The sequence below is a fragment of the Thunnus albacares genome, chromosome 12 (genome assembly GCF_914725855.1).
Source record: "Thunnus albacares chromosome 12, fThuAlb1.1, whole genome shotgun sequence".
In the NCBI taxonomy this organism is placed as follows: domain Eukaryota; kingdom Metazoa; phylum Chordata; class Actinopteri; order Scombriformes; family Scombridae; genus Thunnus; species Thunnus albacares.
The window spans coordinates 11207872-11234087 of NC_058117.1; the positions used below are offsets into that span (position 1 = coordinate 11207872).

Here is a 26216-nt window from a genome sequence, read left to right on the forward strand (position 1 = left end):
ACAAATTCCAACAACCCTTGTTCGTTATCACAGACATTATTTATTTCATCCACTTGTTTAGTCTGTCCTAAAGTAAATATTATACTGTCTGCGGACAGACTAGTTGGCTATTGGACATTCTTATTTAAGCTGATTTTATTCTTCTCTTCACCATGATGAAATCCAGTGGTGGAAAGCAACTAATTATATTCACTCAAATACTGTAATTAAGTACAATGCTGAAGTACTTTTTTGCGAGAATTTCCAATTCATGCTACTTTACACTTTTACTCCACTACATTTTGAGACAGAAATATTGTACTTTATAATCTATTACAATTATTTAATAGCAGTTACTTTGCAGATGTTTAAGAAATTACATGCAAAACATGTGATCTGAAAAAATATAGTACATCAAACAATCCAACAGTATATTGATAATGATGAAATATTATTAATATTTTGCTCTACCTCAACCATGTACATTAAAACGTTGCTTCAAGGTTAATGCATCTGTAATAATAATCCAATATAACATAAAATGACTGAAAGAGACTATTCTGCATAATGAGTACCCTCCTTTTACTTTTAAGTACATTTAATAATAATAATATTTCAGTTCTTTTTCATGTACTGGAGTATGTTTACACTGTGGTATTACTACTTTTTTCTTAAATAAAAGATCAGAATACTTCTGACATACTGGTCTGAAACACATGACAATATAATGTTGGATTATTATGCAAGTCTGTTTGTGAGGTAATGATGGAAACAACTGACTCATCCCATCATTACAACGTGGTTACAGTATCAAGAAAAACCAGATTTCTCCCTGACAGTTCACATCATGTCAGCGTCAACCTCGCACCACAAAATCCAGATCTATCGCAGTTCTCCAAATTGACCTAAGGTCTTCATACATTGTACTTCACCAAGCTCTGAAACAACCAGCCTCTCAATGCATGAGATAGAATGAAAAAAAGAAGAAACAGAAATGAAGGCCTGCAGTTTCTCTTTCACATCCTTTTTTACATCCTTACGCTGCACTCACATCCCTGCCAAGTTCTGCAATGTCCCATAAGAATGCAACAAGGCACGTACGTTCTTTGCATGTAAGATCATGACGTTCGTGTACCAGACATTCATCAAGTTCAACTTTTGCATTTGTTGGCTCAAACCGGTCTCTATTCTATTTGGTTTCGTCCATTCAATGATAATCCTGCAGTACAGTAGTTAAAAGGATATGAATCAGCATCACAAACGATACACCAGTCTGGAGAAGATTACTTGAAGAAAACCTTATTTTTAACTGGAACTGAGCAGTCGCTGGCCTTCCAAGTGGAAAACCCCTTCTGCCAAGGCTTTAACGAATATAACGCATGTTTGTTACATTCCAGACACATAAGTGAGGGCCCTGTAATTCCTTCGCACTGAGTTTCCCCTCTCAGCACTGTCATCAGTCTCCCAGTTACCTTTCACCTACTTAGTCTGGGCTGCAGACAGGAGAGGGTTAAACCAGTTCCTTCTTTGTGGTCTGGCCCCGCATCACGTATGGCCTGCGAGCTCCTCGGCAGAGGTTGTTAAAAAACCCTACGGCCCGTAATGTGGCCATTCTCTGTGCTGTGAACTTTCCCCTAATTCTCACAGTCAACCAGCCTCCCAGCAGCAGATCTTTGCCGAGGATCACCTCAGGCCAAATTGTACGAATTTTCCTGACATGCTCGACATTGTCTCTGACTTCATTTATTCCTCACCATATCCCAAGAAAGATTATAGGAAGTGCTGTTTGCACAACTGCAAATTTGTAATCATGATCTAATATCTAGAATATGATATAACAGTATAATAATGATAACAGGTATGCTACATTCAGTGGAATCAATTAAGGATTAGGGGAGTAACCATTTTTACTGCTTTAAGATTAAGTTGGCATTGTCTACAATACAGAATTCGTCTTGAATTTCTTTTTGTTTTGCTTTTGATTCATTAATTATCACTATTTTGTCTGAATTCTCTCTCTGTCTTGTTAGTAGTGTTTGCAGTAGTGTTATTTTTAGTAGTAGTAGATAATCTAATATGCTGTTTCCTTGATAACATAAATTTGAATTACACTACTTTACTAATTACTGCCTTTATCATATCCCTGAAACTAAAACTAATTATCTAAATAATCTCAGAAACATATATTTAGAGTCAGAAAATAGACTAATAGCAAGATCCATAGAACTGAATTTCATCAGTTTGTAACAATGAAATACATAAAGGACTCCACTTAATGACTGTGTGAATTAATGACATGAGGAACAGATTGAGATACTCTCCTCAGATGGTGATGACTCTGCTCTGTAAAAGCCTGGGCTTCATCTTTCATGCCATCAGTGTGGGTGGTCCACTTACAGCCCGTAATGGCATTTATCGCTTTCACTGTCATAATAGAGCTGAGTACATTTGCTTTTATACCTCAGTTTAAATCAGACCGATTTACAGTAAATGATGTGCCCTGATATTTTACAATCCCTCATAAAAAGCGGCTGCACATGACAGGTTGTTTTCTTCACATCTTATTGTGATATTAAATGACCTCCTCAAACACATCTCCACTCTCTGTTCCATGACCTTTAATCAGGTTTCTGATATCATTATCAAATTCCTGTGATGTTGAAGGGATTAGCTCACATAGTCAGAGTGACTATACAGATCATAGTAAGTGTTCATTTAACAATATATCTCAATTTGTGCTAGTAAAAGTTTGACATTTCCAGTATTTCACTGCAGGGGATATCAAATGTTTAGTTTCATCCTGTAGATAATGTAGTCCCTGTCTCCCACTGTGCTGAGATGAAAGACAATCTTTTTGTTATATCACATCCCTCCTCCGCCTCTGACATGAATAGTTAACAGAGAGAGAGGTGGAGGAGGGACGGAAACCTGAGAGTAACTGCACCCCTCCCTCTCCTCGGCTGGCCAATGGCAAGCAGCTTACAGCTCAGAGTTGAGGGCTGTTAAACTATATAACAGTTGTGCTGTAGGCTGTTCAGCCAGGAGCCTGAGCTCTCAAATCCAACTCAAGAAGACAGAGCGGGACGCTTCTGCAACCAGACAACACACCACTTAAAGAAAGATTTCAACAATTAAGCAAGACTGCAGCAATGAAGACGACACTGGCAACTCTGACTCTGTGCCTGGTGGTGCTTATGGCTACAGGTTTCCCATTCGAGAGGAAAGGGGGATCGACCTCCGGCGGCAGTGCCAAGGAGAAGCGTGTACAGTACGCGGCATGGGATGACGTGAATGTCATTGCCCATGGGCTGCTGCAGCTGGGCCAGGGGCTGAAGGAGCATGTGGACAAAACCAAAGTCCAAATGAGGGACATTTCCACCAAGCTGAAGGTGTTCAATCGCACAGTGACCGAGCTGGGGAAGGAAAGCCAGAGGCTGCGAGTGGAGGGGGAGACCCTGAAGGCTCGAGCCCAGGGACTGGAGGACAGAGAGGGGCAGCTGCTGAATGTCACAGCCGGGCTGAGAGAGAAGGCAGAGGAGATGCAGCAGGAGAGGAGGACGATGAGTGAGAGGATGAGCCGGCTAGAGGAGAAGGTGGACAGCATGCTGCAGGGAGACGCAGTGCTGCCTGACTCGAATACTGGCAACAGTGCTGCCAAGAACAACAGTGATGCTCGCAACGTCCAGGTAAGAATGAAAGAGTTTCTATCTTTGGGTTTTGATGGTAACTTGTTTGGGAAAGTATGAGCATGTTAAGATAAGAGGAGTGATACTGGACAGTGAGTTAGTTGGAGAGGATAATGAAAGTCATTCATTGCCCAAAGAGGTTTTCCACTGTATGGAACATATATACACATAATTCCTACACTTGTTACATCAAAATACAATTAAATACAATCAAGCCAGACAAACTTCTAAATGCTGCTGCACTGCAGTAGACGGTTAAAGGGACTCTTTGTTGGTGAATTTACAGTATATACGGACAGTTGGCTTTTATGATCAGGCCCTTTCTGTGAGCTCAAAGGCACTAAATCAAAAAGCACAGAGTGCAAGCAGTGGGTGGTGGATGTGAGTGGAGGGGGGTTGGTTAACAAGCCTGCATGGCGTGGAGGAAGAGCGTGCAGTACGTGCAGGGAAACACTAAAGGCTGCCAGACAAAGGGATATGCATGTATCAGCTGCAAGAATGTGCAGATCATTTTTAACAGCTGTCAAATTTTACAGCCTGGTTAGTGTTAGTCCATATAAAACAGTTGAAAGGGGCTTACATGAGCGCTGTTTTTTTTTCTTGTGCACCTCTCCATTTACAAAGCAGTATGTGAACCTGAAAGGCTTTATAGTGGGATGGAAAATCCCGCGCTAAGAGGGAGTTATGTAACCATCCTACAGCTGGTTGGAAAGGAGAAGTCCTTGTCATTGAGGGGTGGAAATGTGTCTAGGATCTATGTCTCAGACTTTTCAGTGAAACCCAGCAGGTGGCCCATTTGTTGTGTAAATTCTGATGCTTCTTTAGTGATGTCTTCTAAAGCACTGCTGCGCCGTACTTTACGCACAGGCGCGGTGTGGAATAAAGTTGATAAAATGCTAAATGTGTGGTACCTTTGTGTTGTTTTTTTCTGTCAGCTGATGCTGGAGGCTCAAAACAGACGCATTGATGATCTGATGGAGCGGATCAGACTGCAGCAGGAGAAGCTTGACAAGCAAAATGTGCGCATCAGAACCCTGCAAAGTCAGGTGAGGAAGCGTTGCAATCACCCATACAGTTTGTAATCACACGCTCTGCATTTCCTTGTGATAATAATTTACTCTACCGTGTGTTTATTTTCTTAAACAAAATCTGCAATCTCAATTTTGATTCGAAACATTTTTTTTTCAGATCCAGCAGTCAAGACAGAGAGCATCCCTGCCGAGCAGCGACACTGACGGCTCTGTGCAAAGTCGCGACCCGGAGCAGCGCGACTCACCAGTCGGTAAGTAAAGCCAGAAAGCGTCCAAAATCTCCTTTGACAGCGTCTTAAGTCGACGGGACAAAATCAGACGCTAAATGTGGCGGGCCATCTGTTTAGTAAGGCCATAAAGAAGCTTAAATCACTAGCAATTAAAATCAAGGAATCTAATCAATTTGGGACACGCTTCTCTGCTCAGCGTGACTCCAGAAGTATCAACTGGTGGACTTTAGACATATGCTGCGCATCTTAACGACATTATTTTAACTAATATAGGATAGCATAACACAATGACATGAGTAAAAAAAAAATGAGGATTCGTTATTTAGAAATACATAAATTAGGCCTCCTGCTTTTCAGAACTAAAAACTATAAAATATACATCATTCATGTTTTATTATAGCCTTATTTCAATCACCACAGAAGAGACTCATCCATTGAGACAAATAGTAGAGAAAAGGGGAAATTAACATTGTCAGTTGAGTCAGTGCCCTTTATACTGTGGCTTACAGTAATTGTAACAGTCAGTAAATGATGCCCTCAGTCTGCAGCCATGCCAAGCAGCTGCTGTTCCCATCTGAACTGAATCATGACTGGACCAGCAGTCATAATGCCTGCTTTCATCCAGGCTGGATAAAGACCCACTGGGGAAGAGTCGAGACACACTTTCAGCTTTCTCAGCCCACCACTTTTTGGTCTTACTTTAGTAGCATTCAGGGATGCAAAACAAAAAAATCTTTACATATTGAACAAAGAAAGCCTGTTTTTAAAAAAAATATTTTTAAGAGTGTATGAGCAAGTTTCAGTAATAATATAAAAATCTGGGATAAATTGCAATAAATTTGAGCTCACACCTTATTTCTGATGGTCATGGATGAGAAGTAGGTGAAAGGTGAACATGGCTGAGGCAACAGTTGAGTTCAGTCAGCCAGTACAAATCACAATAACACCTCACAGCTCTGACATCAGCAGGATTTTAGGAATGAGTAAAACAGAAACAAGTTTCTCTGGCAAGGTTTCAACTGGGGGAAAGTTCGCTGGGCTCTGAGAGCGTTCAGTCCGGGTCACACAACAGGATTACTCACACAGATCATTTCTGTGGTGGTGCTGGTGGTAGTGGTGGTGGTGGGGGTGGGGGGTGGGGGGTGGGGGGACCTGGAAAGAAGAGGGGAGGCTTTGTACAAATCCAACATGCAGTGTTCCTCAGATTACTGTACTTGTGCCTGTGCAGAAAAAAAAGGAGGGAAAACGTGGAGGAAACAGGGAAAAGACGGTCTAAATTTATCTGTGAACTTTGTACAGATATCCTCCACTGTTTTGAAGACACTCGCCTCCTCCCTTCTTTTTTTTAAAGGACATCCCACCTTTGGTGTACAACAAACACTTGTACATCCCTCAAAAATGAGCAACCTTTCCCCTAGATCTGTCACGGAGTCAGACATCCCTCCTCCTCCTCCTCCTCCTCCTCCTCCTCAGTCATCCTCTCCTCTCCTCCCCCATCCCTTCACACAAAACCCCCACCACCATCTCCTCCTTCTCTCCCATTGTAATGAATAAGAAGTGTGCCAAAGTTCAGGAGAACCCCTGACCCTGAGGCACACTACAGCCACAACTGGCCACCAAGAGTTCATGCCTCTAGAGTAAAAGTCATTCCAGACTAATGAGGTTTTGTTCTGTTTTGTTCCGCAGTCACCTGGCATGCTTCCACTGAAGCAATGAGCAGGAGCCAACAAAAAAGCACATTTTTAATAACATTTATTATTGCTTCTTGTGTGAAGATGCTAAACTGCCTCATGTGATGATATCATCCTTTTTTATGGATTATGGGAGGGATGCTATTAGTCTTGTGCCTTTTGAAGCACATGACAGCTCCAGTTGCCTCCTGCTTTGTATCGCTGCCTTCTCCAATGTCCCTTTACAGCAGCAGCCCCTATCCCCCCCTCACCACCCTTTGATCACCCCCCATGCATGCACCAGCCATGCACCAGCCATGCACCAGCCATGCACGCCTACGTCACCGACTGGCTGCTTTGCACGTGAGGGATGTGTGACAAGCCAAAGAGGTGGGGGGGAGGTGGATGAGACGAGGGGGAAAAGGGGGTTGAGGAATGTAAGGGTAGTAGAGTGTAACTCAATAGCCTGGAAGGCCAAGCAGCAGTAAAGAGGCAAGTCTGCTTGGGAACTGGGAGAAGGGTTATATTTATAATTGAGAGGGAAGCTCTCACTTGCTCCCTCCCTTGTTAAGACTAGGTCGAAGGCCCTATCGGGGACACATTTATATCTCCAGACTTCCTGATAAGCTCACTTAGAATGATAGTGTTATTTGCAAACACTGTGCTCTCGTAGTGCAGGGAAACCTATCGCTGAGAGGTGAATGACCTACTTATGAAAAATGGGTAGAGTAAAAAAAAAGTCCAGAATCACAAATGCCTCTTAAAAATAACTCACACACCGATTTCTACAATTGCCTCAAAACAAGAAAGATGGAAGAAAATAGAGATTAAACAGCAGTTAAACTTCTTGATGTGGCTCCTGCAGAACAGGTGCACTTGGAATTAGCCAGCGAGCTTTCAGCCTCATTTTCACAAACAACTTTTGCCCAGTTTATCACAGTGACAGTGCAAAGTTCAAGGGGGGTTAAAGATGATGAAAAACACATCTGTTAAATGTGTCATGTATAAGTAGTATGGCTGGCAGTGTAGAGGAAAGGTGATAGCGCTGTTTGGATTGTGGGGCCTTGCAGTGATATGGAGCAGTTTGTCTCAACATTGTTGTGTTTTTTTTTTCTTTTTGTTCTTCTTCTAGAAATGGCATCAGACTGTCATGAGCTGTTCCTGAGAGGAGAGACCACCAGCGGGGTCTACACCATCCAACCAATAAACGCAGAGCCCTTTAAAGTCTTCTGTGAGATGACAGCTGGTAAGCAGAGTCAATGTTTTTCACCAGCCTCATTTGCTTTAGCATATAATTGCTAACTACTCAGACATCAGGTCACCAACGTCAAACAAAGGAATAGTTCAAAGTTCTAAACTGCACAATAAGCTGCTGTTTTGGCTTTTTCTGATTAGTTCTTTTTCTCTCTTTCTGACCAGATGGTGGATGGACAGTGATCCAAAGGCGTCAGGACGGCTCAGTGAACTTTGACCAGCTATGGCAGGCCTACGAGAAAGGCTTTGGCAACCTGAATGGTAAGTGCTCTTTTCAGTCTCACTCTCGCTAACTCCAGCACTGGACTGGACAAGTGTTAGCTGGCCAGATTAGTGATTGTTCACACAACTTAACTGTGTCTATAACCACTGCATCAGGGAGCAGGAGCTGGCTTCCAAAAGCATCTTATCACTGATAAGCTTGAAATGGATTTACTTGCTTTGATTGATTTCACTGATTAAAATTCAGTTTGAGGATTAGTGGATACTTTTCTCACTGCTTCTTTTCCTCCTCTCATCTTCTCCAGGAGAGTTCTGGTTGGGTCTTGAAAAGATCCATTCCATCGCCAAAGTTGGCGGATACACCCTCAAAATCAAGTTCTCTGACTGGGGGGATGACTTTGCATCCGTCCACCTCCCCTTCCAACTTGGTGGACAGGAAACCAAATATTCACTGCAGATTGAGGAGACCGGCACTTTCAGCACTCTGGAGAGTTCTCTGGGGACTGATGCCACATCCGGCCTGCCATTCTCCACCCGCGACCAAGACAATGACCAGAAAAATGACACCAACTGTGCCAAGCACCTCTCCGGTAAATGCCTCTAGTGTTAGTTCTCCAGAGACTGACGTGTTATAGAGCTCAAATATGGATTGATAAAAACTCAGCATCTAACCTGACATTATCCTTTGTCCTCGCAGGTGGCTGGTGGTTCAGTAACTGTGGTCGCTCCAACCTAAACGGAAGATACTTCCAGAGCCCTCCTCCCAAGCAGCGGCACCAGAGGAAGCAGGGCATCTTCTGGAAGACCTGGAGGGGCCGCTACTACCCCCTGAAGTCCAGCATGATGATGATTGCCCCCGCTGCAGTTGAGAACAAGTCATAAAGAATAAAGACAGACAGGATGAAACATTTAAGACAAAGAGAGGGGGAGAAAGAAGTAGATGTTGGACTATTCTTTCTTTTCTTGGTGCTTGGTTGATGAGGTAGAGGTTTCCATTCCCCTGGTTTTCTCCCTGCGAGGAAGACTTCATACCACAGCCAAGCCCAAAGGCTCAAAAATAGAAGCACAAAGAACTCACATCAAATGAGTTCCACGTTTCCACTGCTCTGTTCTCCGAGAGACGAGCAGTTTCCCTCCCTGCACCTAGAGCCACAGATGGAAGAAGAGACAGAAATAAAACGTGCATAAAATGTGCAGTGGAAATTTTTTTTACATGCTGTACCATTACAGTTGTTTCCTTCTGTTGGCGTGAAGGAGGGGGCCCCTGGCAAGGACAGTGTCACAGAGCAAGTCCTGGCCTGTCTGCAGTGCTGTAAGCCACAAAGAATTCCCAGCAAGTCAAGACTCATCACCAGACATGTGGTGTCATCTGTGTATGTGGGCTGTTGTTGAGTTTGAATGTGGTTTTGTAGCAAGTAAACAGCATAGTCAGCACAAAAACTTCTTAAGAACTGTTCTTATTTGGTAAAAGATGGATGTAGGGAGTAAAACGCAGGCTGATTAAGCAAACCTTTTAAACTCAATGGTGCGGACCAAATGGTGACTTAATTAAAACAAAGTCGTTTTCCACATGAACATGATGAGATTAGTGTTCAAAAGCATTATGTAAAGTTATAAATCACTGTAAACTAGGATTACAATGTAGAAACTGTGTCAAGACTGAAAGCAGTTCTTTCTCAGAACTTCATTGGGCACTGAAAACCATTCCAGCCTTTGTACAATATATTTTCTGCCTGCAATTTTGAATCAAATCAGCATATACTTCACTGACTTTATTTTTTCTGTGGAGATTTTAATGATTTTAAGTCATATTGACTTATTTTAAGAGGAGAGACATAATTTTGTAAATAGTGTATGAAGGAATGTCACCTGTGTTTTCAGAAATATAACTGTTACCCATTTGTTGTGTGTTATCTGTGTCCTTGTGACTTGAGAGTTTGTTATTGTAGATGTTCCCTTTTCTTATTTAAATGCTGTAAAGAATCAATATATATATTTCTGGTGCTGCCTGTTTGTAATTTATATTGTCTTTGTTGTGTTTACCAGATGTAAAATTGTTTTTTAAGAGAAAATAACCATTTTATGGCCATAAGAAGCCAATAAAATTGATTTAAACTAATATTGCCCTCTGTCTGTGTATTGTTGCCACTTAAAAAGTACAGTTTCAGACAAATACAGCTCAAGGTAGTAGACTAACATAACAGTCAACTGAAAACAGAAGAATTCACAAATATTTCAAAAATAATATAATATTGTGAGAAATAAACCACAACGAGAGTCAAGATAAGTGGATACGCCCATATGCAAACTGATTTTATTATACATTTTGTTATATCAAATGCACGCAAATTAGCCTGAATGAAATATTTTGGATTTGTTTGCCATTGGTGGTAGCAAATGTTAATTTAGTTTAATTTATGGTTTAACTTAGAGGACATTTCAAATTATTAATTCTTCACATATTGTTCTTTTCCATGTCAAACAATCAAGGTTTCTACTTGATTTTCATTTATTACATCACTCCAAAATTTTGTGACTTACAGTAGAATTTCTATATTTGTAAAATAATCCACTGGTGTAAACTGAGCTCATCACTAATCAATAAAACTTGTCTGGATGAGGAGATTTTCTTTGTTTTTTAAACCAACAGCAGGCCTAAACACACGCATACGGTTTAAACTATTTCATTAAGCCACATACACGTGGCAGATCTCTTGTATCTTAACCTTTAAGACTTTAGCAGCTTAGTCGTATTACCTGTAGGCAAACTTCAGTATCTTCTTGGTGTCACCTTTAATTTTTCAGAGCACCTCTCTCTGCGTCCTTGTCAGGCTTACTGTTAATGTGCTTCAACTGGTTCAGGATCAACCTCTGTAACAGCCGATCTGATGACAGCTGCTCTGAAATGACCTCTACCATCAAAAGTGAAAGTCCATGCCTGGCTGTCCTACAGTTGGAGAGTTAATGACTGGGGGATGGCACTAGGTACCTGTGGAGGAACAGAGAGCATAGCAATTGACATGTTTGGTTCTTATTAAAATTACTCTGTGGAGCAGTCACAGTATTTCTTATGAATGCAAAACACATATCCCACATGTTTCTAATTTTATTAAGTATGCATATTAGCTTTCTTGTCAAGAGTTGGATGAGAGGTTCAATACCACTCTTGAGTTTTGCACTGAGCATGTAGCTGGAGCTAGAAGCTGGTTAGCTTAGCTTAGCATAAAGAAATGGGTAAACAGCTAGCTTGGGTCTGTCAAAAGAAAACAAAATGCACTTAAGCTCACTAATTTACACTTCAGTCCATACAAAAACCTAAGAACATTTAGTTTTGTTTTGTTTTTTACGGGGGTGTGTTATTGCCAAACTATTTTGTTGCTCCGCCAAGACTAGAGTCAACTGTTCCCACCAAAGAAATAGTCCAGCACATAACACCTCCATAAAACCATACGTGGTCGTTTTTACACTTGTTTTTCTTTCACAGAACAAAGTAGTAAAAAAGATACGTTATAATGTGTGAATTACCAGTTAGAGGTGAGAGGTAGGCAGATTTTGTTAACTTCTTACAGAGCCAGACTAGCTTGTTTTCAGTGTTTATGCAGAGCTAAGCTACCTGGCTTCTGGCTGTGGGCTGATATTTGCCTTACAGACATGAGTGGTATCAATTTTCTCATCTAACTCTTGGCAGGAGAGCAAATAAGTATATTTTAAGGTGCCAGTTTCTCACAATCACCTGCTTACTGATGGTTCATGCTGAGAGGCTTAGCAGGATGCCCTAGGCTGAGGTGGTGTTAATAAATGAGGGCAGCAGATTTCCTCTTATCTAGCTCTCAGATCAAGGTTGGGCATCAGCCACCTACGAGTATCCCGTTATAAAAAGGTTACCATAGCAACTGTGCTCTCCATAAAACAGGAGGGAGGAAGAACCAACAACCATCTGCTACTGCACTTGTGCAAGAAAGCCCTTGTTGTAGCAGTGGTGGAGGTTTGGTCAGGTGCAGCTCTCATGTGAATAGCAGGACTTGAGACTAGGGGCATAATTAAGGGTCAGAGTGGAATGTTAATACAGGTAAATTCACTTGAGATAAGTGCTTTAGAGAGTAAGATAGCCTGGTTGCATGAAACACATGCTGCAACTAACATACAGTACATGAGCTTTAACACATTGCATGAATAAGAAGACTGCAGTGGAAGACAGCATGTGATTGATTCATACATTTATTCATTATCATGTACAAATTGTATTCCGGTGGTACAAAGCTGTTGTAAGACTCCAGTGCTCACCCTCCTGTTGTCTTTATTGCAGTAAAAAAAGGAAATACCAGCATGATCAAGAGTCAAGAGGTACTTTGGCAAATATAAATTATGTGTTAAGAAGGCAAGCAGACATCTCGAGCAATGTAATGTAAGGGGAGAAAACGGCGTGAAAATATCAATGAGCAGCTTGTCAGCACTCATTTAAAAAAAAAAAAAGAATAAAAATCCATAAAAATATTTTATTTTTAAACAACACACACTTAAAACAAGAGTCTTCCTTTCTTCATCATCACACAAACTGCAAGGTACAGACTCACAGTATGTATGGATATTGCATTTCTGTGTGAGTGAGTGAGTGACAGTGTTCATGTATGAAATAAACTGTATTTTACATATGTAGTATATGAGCTCATGTCTGCCAATATGTGTATAGGTTCCATTTCATATCCGTGAACTGTAACCCCCGTTCTTACCACTGACTCAAGTGAATAAAACAGGTGGGGCCGGAGGGGTGAGGGGAGGAAACAACACGATAACGTTTGGCAAAAACCATCATGGTTGCAGCGATGAGGACGTGGGTGAGCGATGAGTCAATGTGACACAGCCTGCAAATATTTCTCCATATGTCCTTGTCTTTGTTCAGCTTTCAGGGTGAGACACCAAATCTCTGTGCTCGTAAACCATACCCCAGACTGTACACAGGGAGGGGGAGGGAGGAGGGGAGGGGGCATGGAGGAGACAGAGTAAGCACGCAAATAATAGAACAAGAGACAGAGAGTGAAAGAGGGAAGTATAGTAGAGAAGCGAGAGGACTAGTTCATAGGAGAGAGAGTGGCTTTGTGGCTGATAGTCTCTCGATGACAGGGTGAACAGTCAGACGGGGTTGGGGAGGTCAGGGAGAGTATAGATGGGCGGTGAGCTGGAAGGGTAAAGGAGGACAGAGGGGAAACTAGACGTCACTTCTCCCATTTTGTCTCATTTCAGAGGTATTGTTGTAGAAAGTGCAGCAGCATTATCTCGTAGTGCTCTCCAGACTCAGGGCAGCGAATACTGTGTCGCTCATTGGGATAGACCTAGAAAATGACAATAAAGCAACCAATAAACAGACGTGACTTATTTTAGTATTTAGTATTTTAGTAAAGTATTTTTAGTATTTCAGTACAAGTGCACTACATATTTGTATCTAGTAGAATCTGTTCTTGATCATATAAAAAAAAACACTCAAACTGCACATATACTATGGATATTGTACATTTTTGGAAAGCAGACTCATACTTGAGACATTATTAGTAATTTACATTGAATTAGTAATTTACATTATTTACAAATAATGTTAACCTAGCATGTAGAGATTTCATATGGCAGCATCAGAAAGATATGTTAGTGGGCTGCATAAGGCTTGTGATGCTAACCTGAAGTTGGTAGGGCTTCCCAGCACGGATTATCTGTGACACTAGGAAATTGGTGTGGAAAAAGTGCACGTTCTCATCTAGAAATCCATGGAGAATCAGCAAACGGTTGGGCCTGGAACAACATGGATTACATGGTTTCAGTATGATACATTACCATATGACAGGCTTCAATATGCTATTAAGATATACAGTGAAATTCTTGAAATAACACGTTAAACAGTGAAACACTCTCCAATCCTTCATGATTTAAAAAAGGAGTCTTCAGTGATCCAAAGAAATGTACAGAAAGGTGAAATACTGCAGCTGCAGAGCTTCAGCGACTCTAGTTTCACTTCAGTATCCAAGAGCAGTGCTCCAACATGCCATTTGACGAGCCCTCAGGCTGTCCTCAGTCCCTAAAACACTGAGACTTGACTTAGCCTGCCACCTCAAATTTTGCATGTTCATTTGGCAGTGAAAAAATTGTATGTTCATAACTTAAAAGTACATCTAATGCCAGGATCAGACTACACAATATTTTTGTCTTTCACAATGGTCACCATGTCAGATTAGGCAATCATAGTGCCAGAAATTCACTTGTTTGGGCGACTGGCAACACTACAAGTATGACCCTGACAAATCATTGCTCATGTCCTTGCGCAAGTGCATAGGTCAAGGAGGGTCAAGAAATAGTCAGTAACGGCTACAGAGACACTTGATGCTGTCAGTCTTATGTTCCCGAAAAGAAAGAAAAAACAATTGTGGGCTTGTTCCTGGATGTCACAAAGGGGACAGTATGGACTGTCTATCCTTCACAGAGAACTTGAGGTAACGATTGTGTTAACATGTAAAGAACATTACGTAAAGCTACCAGGTACGCTGTATGTAAACAGAGGGTCTCGTGGAGGGAAAAATGATTGGGTTTTGTGAATTGTATACTCTGGTAAATGGAGATACAAATATTTGTTTTAATATCAGGTGGCTTCACAGTCACTATAACTGAGTGTTCTCTGGTGCACATATGAAAACACCAACACAGGAAGTCAAAGCTGTCCAGCAGCTGGCTGTGTTGGTGTTTATGTCCGCCAGAGAGCACTCTGCCATTCTATTGGTCAACGTCAAGGAACACGGAGATGTCAAACTAGGCAGGAAAATACAAAAGATTCTGACATGCTAGACTTTTCATTGGGGTGTCACACGACTGTTCTTTGATTATGTCACACTACAAGGCCAAATCGTCATTCTTGACGTTCATAATCGGCCCAAACATTGGAAATTTGTCAACGGCAACAAAACTGTGTCAAAATCGGGCTGAATTTGTGTGGTCTGATCCCAGCAAAAGATTACTAGCCCAAAGGCACACAGACATGCTTAGATATTCATAAAGCATTCCCTCCTGTTAAAGAGGTTCATAGTTTCATAAATTTGTGAGTCATACTTTAGGTCAGGCATGAGAATGATTAAAATTAAGTATTATTAAAAAAAAAAAAAGGTATAAGAACAAGATCTATATGTCCAAATAGTTTTGACACATACATGTCAGACTGAAGAATATGAGAGAAATAAGAAGTTCCCTGCAGCCATGATGAAATATCTATGCAGTTACACATATACACATGCAGTATGGTTAAATTAGGTGCAATAATACAGGCACTATTGGCCACACATATGTGTACTGACTCGCTAGGCAGCTTGTCCACGTGCAGCGCCACAGAGCCTTCCTCATAGCCCTGCTGGTTGTTCTCAGGCACATCCATGTAACGCTCTGTGTAGCCAGTGTCATAGGCCATCCACACAGTCACCGGGGCACCTGCAATAGCCAACTGACAGAGGCGCAATGTGGTCAGATGGAGAAGAAATGAAGACCAAAAAATGCTATTATATTGTAGAAATTAGTCATTTTGCTTAGACAGTAACTCAACAAATATGGTACTGAAAGGAAGTAGTTTAGTTTTTTTTAGTGTGTTCCTGAAAAATGTTGAAATGTTTCAATAATTCTACAGCATATTTTGATATTATTGCTCAGTCGGATATACATTAGGTGGAAAAAAGCATTGGCACAAAATTAAATTTTCAATTCCTCGACAGTGATGTATCCACAGATATCCATACTGAATGAAGGCTGTTGGCACTGTAGCATTGTCCAACACAGACACCATGTGGATGTAAGTGGCAACTACACCACAAGCTCAGATTTAAGACAGTATACTTCAGGAATTAAGCAATTCATGCTGTTTAAAGTGTTCTACATGGTGATACAAGATACAAACTGTAGTATGCTTTCCTGTTTCTGGCTAAATGAGAGAACGCTAACTGATAGAAAGTGTTTAAGGATAAAAACAGGGCTGAAGGACGAAAAGGCCTCCTAACCTTGAAGACGTTGGGCCGCTGGATGAGGCCCATGAGAGAGAGGAAGCCGCCGTAGGACCAGCCATGGATGGCGACACGGCTCAGGTCCACAAAGTTAAACTTCTCTGCTACATACTGAAGCCCCTCCACCTGGTCTTCAATCTCCACCTGACCCTGAGTAGACAAAGGCACATCAGAGTGTTATTTAAACTGATACTTGTGCAACCTTTTTCCTATTTCCCGTCTAGTTTGTTTACCAACTCCTACTTTACCATTTTGTTTTTAAGTGCTCCTTCAAATTCAAGGCCCCTCTGACAGGAACCCCTCCCATCAATGACGACCACAGCGTAGCCCAGAGAGGCCAGTGTGTTCAGACGGAGGTACTTCATCCCCTTGAAGGAGTTGTTAACCAGCTGCACCTGGAAACACATACATACACAAAATGTTCTTCTAAATGCTTAACCCAGGACAAAAGGATGGCAGTCACAATGAGATCTCATTTGACGAGATACCACATGATTACATCAAATACCAAGCAAAGACAGGATATAGCCACTAACCTGTGGGCCTCCATACACGAAGAGAACTGTCGGGTGTTTCCTGCCCGGCTGCAGGTTGTGTGGCTTGTAAACCATCCCATAAAGCTGGAAGCCCGACTTCCCTGGAAAGTCAAAAATCTCAGGCGGACTGTAATCTCCCGGGCAACCTGGAAGACACATTAACACATGGTCATTAGTTTAGCGCAGGGTAAAACTGTCAGAGTTACAGGGTCGACTCCTAGTGGAAATCATATTACAAGTGCAGCAGATTGCATTTAGTGTATGAAAAACATCTAAAAAATGGATAAAACATGTTAGTGTTACACATAAATACCACACATCCCAATACGTCCTGTGAAAAGGAACTGGGGAATATTGTCGTTCGATAACACACGACAGTAAGGAATTGCTCTCTCACTCGTGGTTGAATCATAAGCGACAATCAACTCTGACACAAAGCGCTCAAGATGACGTAGATGGTTGAGCACCACATTATCTGATTGCTGTCAGGATTGTCTGGAGGACGCCATTGTAGATCGAACCGACTGTCCTTGATCTAATCAAAACCAGACCTCAACTTTCCCCTACAGACTTAGCTCTATTGATTGTTCCAAAAATAAAGCCACAGATAGGTTGGGCAACCTTCACACTTGGCCAGATTGCTCAATAAAAAATACTCACTGAGCCAAATTACGTACATATTTGCCAATGCAGCAAAGAAATTTTAATCGAGATCTGGCACAGGGTGTGAGTTTTAGACGCTGCTCTGACTCCTCAAGTGCCACACGACTGCAAAATATGTCAAACAGAAATTTGTTTGTTTGTTGTCTACATAGTTACATGTGCAGGATACTATCTGTATATAAACACTACCGCTAGGTCAAGATGTTTTTCTGTGTCTTTGTAAGGAAAAGAACTATATGGGGGTTAACATCAAATCCCACTTACCTGGTGATTCCATCATGCTGGCCCAGAACTCTGGTACCATGTGTAGTGTGTCACCTTCTGAACTGGTCAGTTTGTAGACATGAACACAGGGAGGCGTACTCACATTACTGTAGTGGCTGACAAAAAAGTCAAAGTTCTGCAGAGAGAGAGAGAGAGAGAGGGGAAAGAGAAGGAGACAAAAATGTCAAGGAAGGCACAGAAAAGCTGAGAGAAGAAGATATGTGATTGCAATGCCGAAACATCCTACACAGATCTGTGTAAGAATGCTCAACATGAGCTACTGTCAGCGTAGAGCGTATTTAACAGCCGGAGAACATTTATCTTTTATGCTGCAGACTATCCAGTCAATCCCCAGCTTTGACAGCTTTCCTCAGGTTTTGAAGGTGTCTTAACTTTCATCATTCTTAAACCTGCAGTACAGAACTTTTACATATAAATTAAGTCCTAAATTCAAGCCCTTGCCAAATGAGTTCACACAATGCTGATCAAACCAATCACTACAAGATAAATCTTTCTGTATTTCACAGTATACCAGAGTTTTTAATCAGTTGTCCGGTTTGACATTCCCTCGCTGGCTGGATGAATTTATACTGTGCATGCAGAGCATGCTCACTACAGACTTCCACCGGTCAAGCCGACTAACTTCCGGTTAGCTCTCTGCTAACTTAAATGGGAATAAAATTATAATAATAATGTTCGCATGAAGCTTCAGGTGCTAACAGCAAAACCGACCTGCTGGAGGAAATCTCTCCATCTGTGACTGGCTCTATGACGTAGAGGGGTTACTAGCATGACCCCTCTCCCACCATATGAAACTAGAGCACTCATACTCATAGTTACTATTTTTACACCAAGTAGTTTTACAAACTTTCATCAGAGACAACTGGGATTCACATCATATAATCCACTGTTCTGGTGAATGGGGCCATTTAAGGTCAACGTTAGCGCTAAAGGAGTTCTTTTAAACCCAGCTGAAGCGTCCGTTGACGGGTAGAGCTGCCAGTGGCTTCGGCTTCAGCTCCAGCTGTGCAGCTGGGAGGTCTCCAATTAAAGGGAGAGCATTCACGGTGTGAGAGGCTACTGCTCCAAAGGTGATGGCCACAATGAAACCGCTTTTCAGCAGAGAAGTTCAAAATGATAACAATGTTAACAGTGATTGGTGATGGATTTCATGTTAACTAGTCATTGAAGTTACATTTTTACTGAAACAAGCCCACATTTACCGACAAAATATGTGCCGAATTAAATAGCGGCTTTTAACATTACTTTATTTTTAAAATATCATCCATGTTGCTTGCCTTACACCTATATTTTTCAAGTTTTACCTGACTAACAGAGCAGCTATGAGAGAAGCCAGGCTTGGTTAGTCTGACCACATCTCCGGGTGAGTCATAGCTGACCACGTAGAGGTGATGCTCCAGAGGAGTGTCTCTGGTTCCCTGGAAGTACACCAACTTGGCTGCCTCATTCACCCAGATCTAGCAAGAGAGAGAGAGAGAGAGAGAGGAAAAATGGGCCAGTGAGAGAAAAATGGAAGGAGAATGAGAAGACAATAGCAGTAAGGCAAGCAAAACAATATTAGATAGATAGAAAAATATTTTAAGCAAACAGCAACTTTCCAGAATAAACTGCAACTTGCAATATATGCAGATATTGATTTCTTAGTGTTGCTGCTTTTCTCTTCCTACAGGATTTTGTAATGCCAAGAATTCTTATCCTGGGAAAAAAAACTGTTTCAGCAGCTCAATGATGGACTAGTGCTGCTCAGTACATCAGATGCAGGTGTAAAAAACCCTCAATTTTATTTTTTTATTTCAAAGCCAGTATGCTTAAGTACAGCCAAAACAAATAAAAAATGTAACTGTCTCAATACTGTCTGACTACAGTTACCTGTGTATCATTTACAGGTATAAGTGTTTATATGCAATACTGATGGACTTTGTCTAACCTTGGAACCATGTCTTGCCAGCACTTCCCATTCTCCACTGGTCAATGTAACCTCCTCCTTGATTGCACATTTGAAGTCTCCTGGAAAAAGCAGATAACAGAATCAACATGCTCCTTGACATACCAAAAACTCTGACGTAAACCCTGACAGTTGAGTCCAGATGAGATAAAATACTATTCACTTTTAAAAAAAGACATACATAGACATTTACTAGTCACTCACCCTCTATGTGCTGGTAGTCCTCTGTCCAGTGGTAGCAGCCCGGTTGTAACAGGGAAGTGATTTTATACAGATGGCTGAAACCTGTTTTCGACTCATTTACCCAAATGAAACTAAACTCATCTTCTGTCGTTTGAATAAAGGGATAGAATATATCATGAACCTGTAGAAAGAGAAGAACAGTTAGTTCATCTGCAGAAACCTTCATGCACCATCAGTGATCTACTCATTAACCCTCTCTAGCTAAAACTAGGACTGTATCAGCTTTATAATGCCATTTCTGATCGTGGTGTGCTGGTTTGAGCGTTTTACAAAACTCTATCACAAAGATAAATATGACAACAAAATGACAAATTCAAAATATGAATATGAATAAATATAATAACTTTGAGCCAAACCAAAAGCCAACTGAGAGGCTAATCTTCGTGTGCCAGGTGAAAGGACCTACATTAATCCAGACGTCGGTGGTCTCCTCATAGATTATGTACGGCTGCATGTTGCTGGGCACGGCCTCCAGACTGGCCTGCCTCTGAGCTGGGTCATCTGTGACAGAGATGAAGAGGGCTGGAGGCAGCAGGACCAGCTGTAGTTTCCTCTGACTTCGGTCCAGCAGCACTGCCCAGCCACTAGGGGGACACAGAGCAGACAAAACTTTAAAAGAAGAAGCAAAAAAAAAAAAGAAAAACATCTAACCTTGCCCAGCAACATAACATTTCCTTCAAATGCTACAGAGAACAGCATGTATGTTTGCGCATTTCCCCCAAAAAATCTCACAATAACATAAAGTCCAAATTGCAGATTTGTTTATTTTGAAGATGGTGACATCATCTTACTATTTGCCATCACTCGTCCATCCTACTCTGGCGATGTATTCCGTCCCAGGAAACAAGGAGGTGAAGGGGACGACCAATTCTTTATCTTGTGTGCTCACAATCTGTAGATATGTATAAACACACACATTAGAAACGCCTGAACGAGATGACGACATGGGAGATGAAAGAAAGACAAGCCAAGAGTGAAAGACTCACTCTTCCTTGATGGTCTGTCTTGATCTCTGCAAGTTTAAGGGTAGCTTGTGGATTTTTGCTACCTATAAATTAAAAAAAAGAGAAAAAGTGAAGTTATATAAATAGCAAATAAAAACAATTCACTGCTCCAAGCATGTGTGTGTATAAAATATGGCTGCAATCACCTGTGCGGGGATATCTGTATGCGTCTGCTTTCCGCTCCTCCAGTGCTGGAGATGGAACGTGAATAATCTCTACTTCCGTTTCATCCACCTCTTCATACAGCAGGTACACTGTTTTACCTCCATCAGGGTCTGACAAGCGGAGAAAAATAATGAATTTAAGGAGTTTATACAGAAAATAGTGTATGTACATTCAAAAAACATATTTAATGCTTCAGTTGCTGACCTTCCACTGCTGAGGGACTCCACCAGTAGCCAGTAAAACGGTCAAACTCCTCCTGGATGACAAATGTTGCTACACCTGCAGACTTGGGGTCCTCCTTAACATTATCCACACCTGGAAGAAATTTTAAAAAGTAAGATAAAGGATTACATTCCTGTCATGTTAATTGGCATAACAGTAAAAAAACAAACTATAAAACACTATGCAGTTACAGTATGTCTAAGGCTAGTAAATACATATCATGTAAACATGTCATTGTACGGCCTTTTGTCAACTATTCAAATAATTAAATAAAACCCAAAACCTTCTCACCTTTGTGACAGTAAGTGAGTCTCCTTTCCTCGCCAGTCTTAATGTTGGCTATCCACAGGTCGTTATTGTTGATAAAGGCGAAGAAGTCAGGGTCTCCAGGGCAGATCTTGGGGTCCATGCGGGTCCCTGAGCACTGGGTCTTGATCTCCACTGGCTTTACAGGAGCAGACTGCTAAAACCAACAGACGCAATATTAGCCAAAGGCAAAGAAAGAAGTACACTTGAAAGCAAAGATAAAGGATCTTTTTAAATTCAGAACGTTTCATAGACATGAGAAGGTACACTGAGCACAGTGAAGTACACCGTGGTCCATCAGGAGGCTTTCTTAAAAGATTTCTGCAAGTTGACGACGGACACAAACAGACGTGACACTTGTCAACAAATCAATACAATTAACAATATTTTCAATAAAATGAACAGTGCACCTTGTATAATGCTTCAAAAGTGCAAAAAAAGTTTTTTTCTAATAATCACCAACTCCTCAATCTCATACCTCCAACCTAACTTGTGTGTAAAGACATGGCCTGCAGACAAATGCTAAACTTCAAGATGTTTTTAAATGTCCTAGCTGTTCAATAGGTGTGAAATCAATAACATTATAATGTACAAGTGATCCAATTGTTTGTAGGGTGGGAAACACCATGACATAGGAATTTAACAACTTTATGTATCAAAGTATCAAAGTTACAAAAGACACAAACATCAATGCAAAGGCGCCCTGAAGATGCAACCTTCTCAAATAATAAAGGCAACTTAAACAATCTTGATCAGGATCCCAGATTCAAACCAACCACATCATCAAAGAGGAGGATCACCAAATGTCACAAACACCAATTTAACAAAACAGTTGCTACATAAACTATAGGTCCAAAGATTCTCACATAACTGAATTGGTGCCTCTGTGACTCTCTTATAGCTAAGATTTCTAGCAGAGATGCAATTTATATCCGAAGCTAATGCATGAAAATCACACAACTTGATATATAGACTTCTCCCCATAATATCTTGCAATGCATGGTAAGCATGGTGTCAGATCTGTAGTAGTACTGTAATAATATACATGTGATACCAAAACATTTTGATTAATTCTAGGCAACAGAATTAAAATTATAAATACAAAAAAAGTACATCCATTTTGCTATGAGAATGCAACATACAGATAACTGCAGACACCATTTTGAATAAGTACACACTGGCTTAACTGACTCACAGCAACAGCACAGCTCTACCTGGCAGATGCTTAGTAACACCCTTCCTCTTTTTGGATTGTTGTCAAGTACTTCATCAGTCCCAGCACAGGCTACACAGCGGCATTGTGGAATTCTGACTTTACAGACTTGTACCTTTCTCTAAATGACATCTGTCCAGAGTGAGAATTCCAAATTGAAGAAAAAACAGCAGTATACTCACGATGAAGCCATTGTTGCCTCCATCCTGACAGTAAAAGAGACTATTGCTGGCCTGGAAGAGGAACAGGCCTGTCTGAGCATGGTAGTCGTAAGAGGTGATACCAAATGCCCCGAGACGTTTACGCTCTCTCAGCAGCTCCTCTTCTCGTGAGTAGGCCCCCTGGTGCGGCGTAGCCTTAGAGAAACGACAGATGTACAACATTAGTAGAAATTGAAAATAATTGATAAACAAGTTATCTGTGCAAATAATTGTTGGTGTACTAATATATACAGTATCATTACTGAGAAATATACAATGTGACACATTCAACTGACCCATCCCCTCCCAGATCAAAAAACTACATAATGATTGTTCAGTCAAGGCATTCCTCTCATAGTTTCTGACATGGTTGCTCAATCTTTCAAGTTTCAGAGCATATTTCAGATCCTTAAAATAACTATAGTGTCACTCCCTCAGGGGCTCCTTATCTTAAAATGAAACCAGCTTGAAAGTGAAACTAAAGAAAAGGCTGCAATCTGTCAAAAATTCTTACAGGGGATTTTTCAAAAACATCTAAAATACACATTGCCTTGTGCTGTTTGGCATTGGCACTGCACGAGCAGGAAGAAGGGGAATTCACCTGGAAGTGATCCAGCATCTGTTTCCATGACAACACTAAGAGGGCCTCCTTCCGGATCTTCTTGGGGATTTCAGAGTAGAGTAACGAGTTCTCTCTGCTTCCGTAAGGCATTCCTGGTACACACATAGAAAAGAAACAAAAGGCAACTTCAACGACAGCAAAAACAAGAAAAGCAGAAATTTCACACAGTGATTTGTTTTAATGTCATGAGGCGATCATATTCTGCTGCCTCGAGCGGGAAAACAAGGCTGAGGTCAAGTGAAAAGAGTACAAGAGAGTAGTATATAACTAATACAAATCACACGCTACCATGCAACACTGTAAACTGACAACTGGCTTACCAAGGTAGTATAACCGATGAGAGTGGGGACCATTCTCATCCTTCTTCTGCACAAACTGGAAGTCATGGGGAGCCTTGTTGGCGATCATGCCTGAGTACTTTCTGCTACAATGGATGATGTCACGGAGGCCCTCCCAAGAGTGTTTCTCCACAAAGAACTGAGATGGGACATCCTCCATCTCCACTACTTCTGTACTGTCCGAAAGGCCGTCCACAGCCGTCATGCTCACTGTCACACAGCTGGATGTTGACATTAGAAATAATAGATAAGCAGTGCAAAAAAAAAAAAAAAAAAAAAACTAGGCACAACTTCAGTTCTACTTCCTTTAACTGCATCAATTTAAACATCTTCCAAAGCATCAAAGCAGTGATAAGAGAAATAACATGAACCCTAGGTGTCATACTGTACCTTTTCCAGATACCTTCTTTATTGTCACAAAGTTTGACCTTCTTGACTCTATGCATTCACCGGTCAACACGCCTCACTCCGATTCTGCAACCTATGGACAAAGTACAGTACCAAGATCATTCAATATTCCTACATTGTGTTAACAAACAGAGCTACACATATTGATAATAAACATGGTGAGGGGACAGCAATTGCTCATAATGACAGCAAAGTAAGGACAGTTTCCTTTCTTGAAGACATTCCTGACTTGGGGATAGTGCAGTTAAAAAAAAAAAAAATCTGTTACAGCAGTCCTAAGACCACAACAAAAATTATCAAAATGTGCCTCAAACAGAAGGGGAAAACATAAATCATTTATGAGGACTTTATACAGTATGTTGTCTCAGAAATATGAAGCCATAGATCTTAAAAATGCACAAAAGTGACAATTCATGGCTTATGACTTCTGTATGTCTCCAGCTCTGTTACAGGTGAAGTACAGGGTTTAAGGGAATACCACACATTCCTTACTTTATAATCTGTGTTGGGTGAGGGATTAGTATGACTCAAAGAGCAGTGGGAAAAATGGGATACTCTTAACAACTTAAGTGCCTTTTTCTTACGTTAGTGTAAGGAAGTTGTGGCAGGCTGGTCTGACACTGTGGTGGGCCACCTTAAATCTGTGTATAAGAAACACTGAGCTCAGAAACAAAAATACACACCAACTAGTACCTTCAGTTAAACCTCAGGTCACAAGTGCCATAAAGAGTCAACTTAACAATCACTAGTATCATATGTTAAGCTGTCAACTCGTACCTACAGCGGAGATCTATATAAAGAGTGGACTAAGGGAAGTGTATTTATGAATGGAGATTAGCGAAAATGTATATTAGCCCGTACAAGAGGAAATGCATCTATACTACTGTCTGAACCCATCTGAACATTAAACTTTAACTTAACGAGGCCCTTGTGTTGTTCTGTAAAATGTGTTATAATAGATAAGAATTACACTGCCCCTTTGCAGACATGGAAAGGCCCAATTTGGCTCAGCCGGTTACTTGATAGCCTTCAGCAGGCTAACTTTAAGGGTGGGGAACAAGTCGAGTGAAATAGTAAAACAACGGTAACTTACCGTTAATGTGAACAATTAACGTTAGCTTGCCTAGAATACATCTTTGTTCTCGGGTTTCAACTCATCCACACTGAGAAGAACACCGGTAAATGCATTTCACACTGTTAACATGTAAAATGGTACAACGGCTAGTTACATTTGGCACTGAATGACGAACCCCAAAGTTGTTAGAAAATGACAGCTATTAAACAGTGTCGATGTTGAAATATATCTATATATAGCATAGCTAAATTCTGAAATCACAGCTCTCTTCTGTCATTTTCGATCTGAAGCTAACCTGCTAAGCTAACGCTAGCTGCCGTTACCCGAGCTCAAAGCTAGCGGTTGCTGATTTTGTGTAAAGAAAAAAAACGTCCCTACGACACAAACCGAAATTAAGGGAAATACTTACCAATCTGGCCACTGTTTCTTTTACCAAGTTCTGGACTTTATTAGCTTGGTGTCAGTAAACAGATTTCGCAGCTGCTAAAGGTTGTATCCATGGCCCAGACTGGCCACACACACACATACACACACAATATAGCTTGCTTTCACACCGGAAAGAAGAGGAACCTTTGCCCCGGCGGGTGCACACACACGGTACTCTTTCAGGGTCGCACTGCCGCTCGGAGGAGGCATCGGTGCAGCGTAGCGCGGTGTTTCCTCATCTCCCAGAAACTGACTCTTGTATTTTTAATTATCTTTCTGCTCTGACTTCTGGTAAACATGTTTAAGTTCAGACAATGTCAGCAAAAAAGCTGCAGTTTAGTAACTTAACGATGTCCAAAGCCACCACATATATGAACTGTTTCAGCCTGTACTATACTTGGGTTTTCCTCTTTTTTTGTAAAATGGGACTTCCCTATTTTAAGTCTTAGTAGATTAATCATGCAGTCAGAAA

General features: G+C 41.1%; 2 protein-coding genes across 5 annotated transcripts; one reads left to right on the forward strand and one right to left on the reverse strand.

The window, feature by feature from the left end:
• The first annotated feature begins 2994 nt into the window (after positions 1-2994).
• angptl4 (angiopoietin-like 4) lies at positions 2995-10191 on the forward strand. Its single transcript, XM_044367815.1, has 7 exons — positions 2995-3665; positions 4601-4711; positions 4854-4947; positions 7729-7842; positions 8016-8111; positions 8378-8662; positions 8770-10191. The coding sequence occupies exons 1-7, from the start codon at positions 3129-3131 to the stop codon at positions 8952-8954; spliced, it is 1422 nt and encodes a 473-aa protein (XP_044223750.1). The 5' UTR covers positions 2995-3128; the 3' UTR covers positions 8955-10191.
• A 2081-nt stretch (positions 10192-12272) lies between these two features.
• LOC122993480 (dipeptidyl peptidase 9-like) lies at positions 12273-25954 on the reverse strand. Of its 4 annotated transcripts, none has more exons than XM_044367659.1 (22): positions 25728-25954; positions 24828-24884; positions 24226-24316; positions 23818-24056; positions 23477-23589; positions 22858-23031; positions 21448-21616; positions 21139-21249; positions 20916-21044; positions 20752-20813; positions 20557-20657; positions 20172-20349; positions 19727-19886; positions 19505-19584; positions 18882-19034; positions 17557-17692; positions 16630-16775; positions 16342-16488; positions 16091-16243; positions 15401-15543; positions 13742-13853; positions 12273-13402 (listed from the first exon to the last, which is right to left on the reverse strand). In XM_044367659.1, exons 3-22 carry the CDS (start codon positions 24279-24281, stop codon positions 13310-13312), a joined length of 2655 nt encoding a protein of 884 aa, XP_044223594.1. In that variant the 5' UTR covers positions 24282-24316; positions 24828-24884; positions 25728-25954; the 3' UTR covers positions 12273-13309. The 4 variants fall into 4 exon arrangements, with proteins under 4 accessions (XP_044223594.1, XP_044223590.1, XP_044223592.1 ...); XM_044367655.1 differs by having other exon boundaries at positions 21448-21619; XM_044367657.1 differs by lacking the exon at positions 25728-25954 and adding an exon at positions 25337-25571 and having other exon boundaries at positions 21448-21619.
• Between the last annotated feature and the right edge of the window lie 262 nt (positions 25955-26216).

Excerpts from the sequence above, each read along its gene's own strand:
- LOC122993480 (XM_044367656.1), bottom strand. The coding sequence starts at position 24,281 with ATGCATAGAGTCAAGAAGGTCAAACTTTGTGACAATAAAGAAGGTATC. Across the intron at positions 23,032-23,476 it reads AGATGCTGGATCACTTCCAG|GCTACGCCGCACCAGGGGGC; the intron begins GTGAATTCCCCT and ends CGTTTCTCTAAG. Across the intron at positions 15,544-16,090 it reads AGCGGCCCAACGTCTTCAAG|TTGGCTATTGCAGGTGCCCC; the intron begins GTTAGGAGGCCT and ends CGCCTCTGTCAG.
- angptl4 (XM_044367815.1), top strand. The coding sequence starts at position 3,129 with ATGAAGACGACACTGGCAACTCTGACTCTGTGCCTGGTGGTGCTTATG. Across the intron at positions 3,666-4,600 it reads GTGATGCTCGCAACGTCCAG|CTGATGCTGGAGGCTCAAAA; the intron begins GTAAGAATGAAA and ends TTTTTCTGTCAG. Across the intron at positions 8,663-8,769 it reads CTGTGCCAAGCACCTCTCCG|GTGGCTGGTGGTTCAGTAAC; the intron begins GTAAATGCCTCT and ends TTGTCCTCGCAG.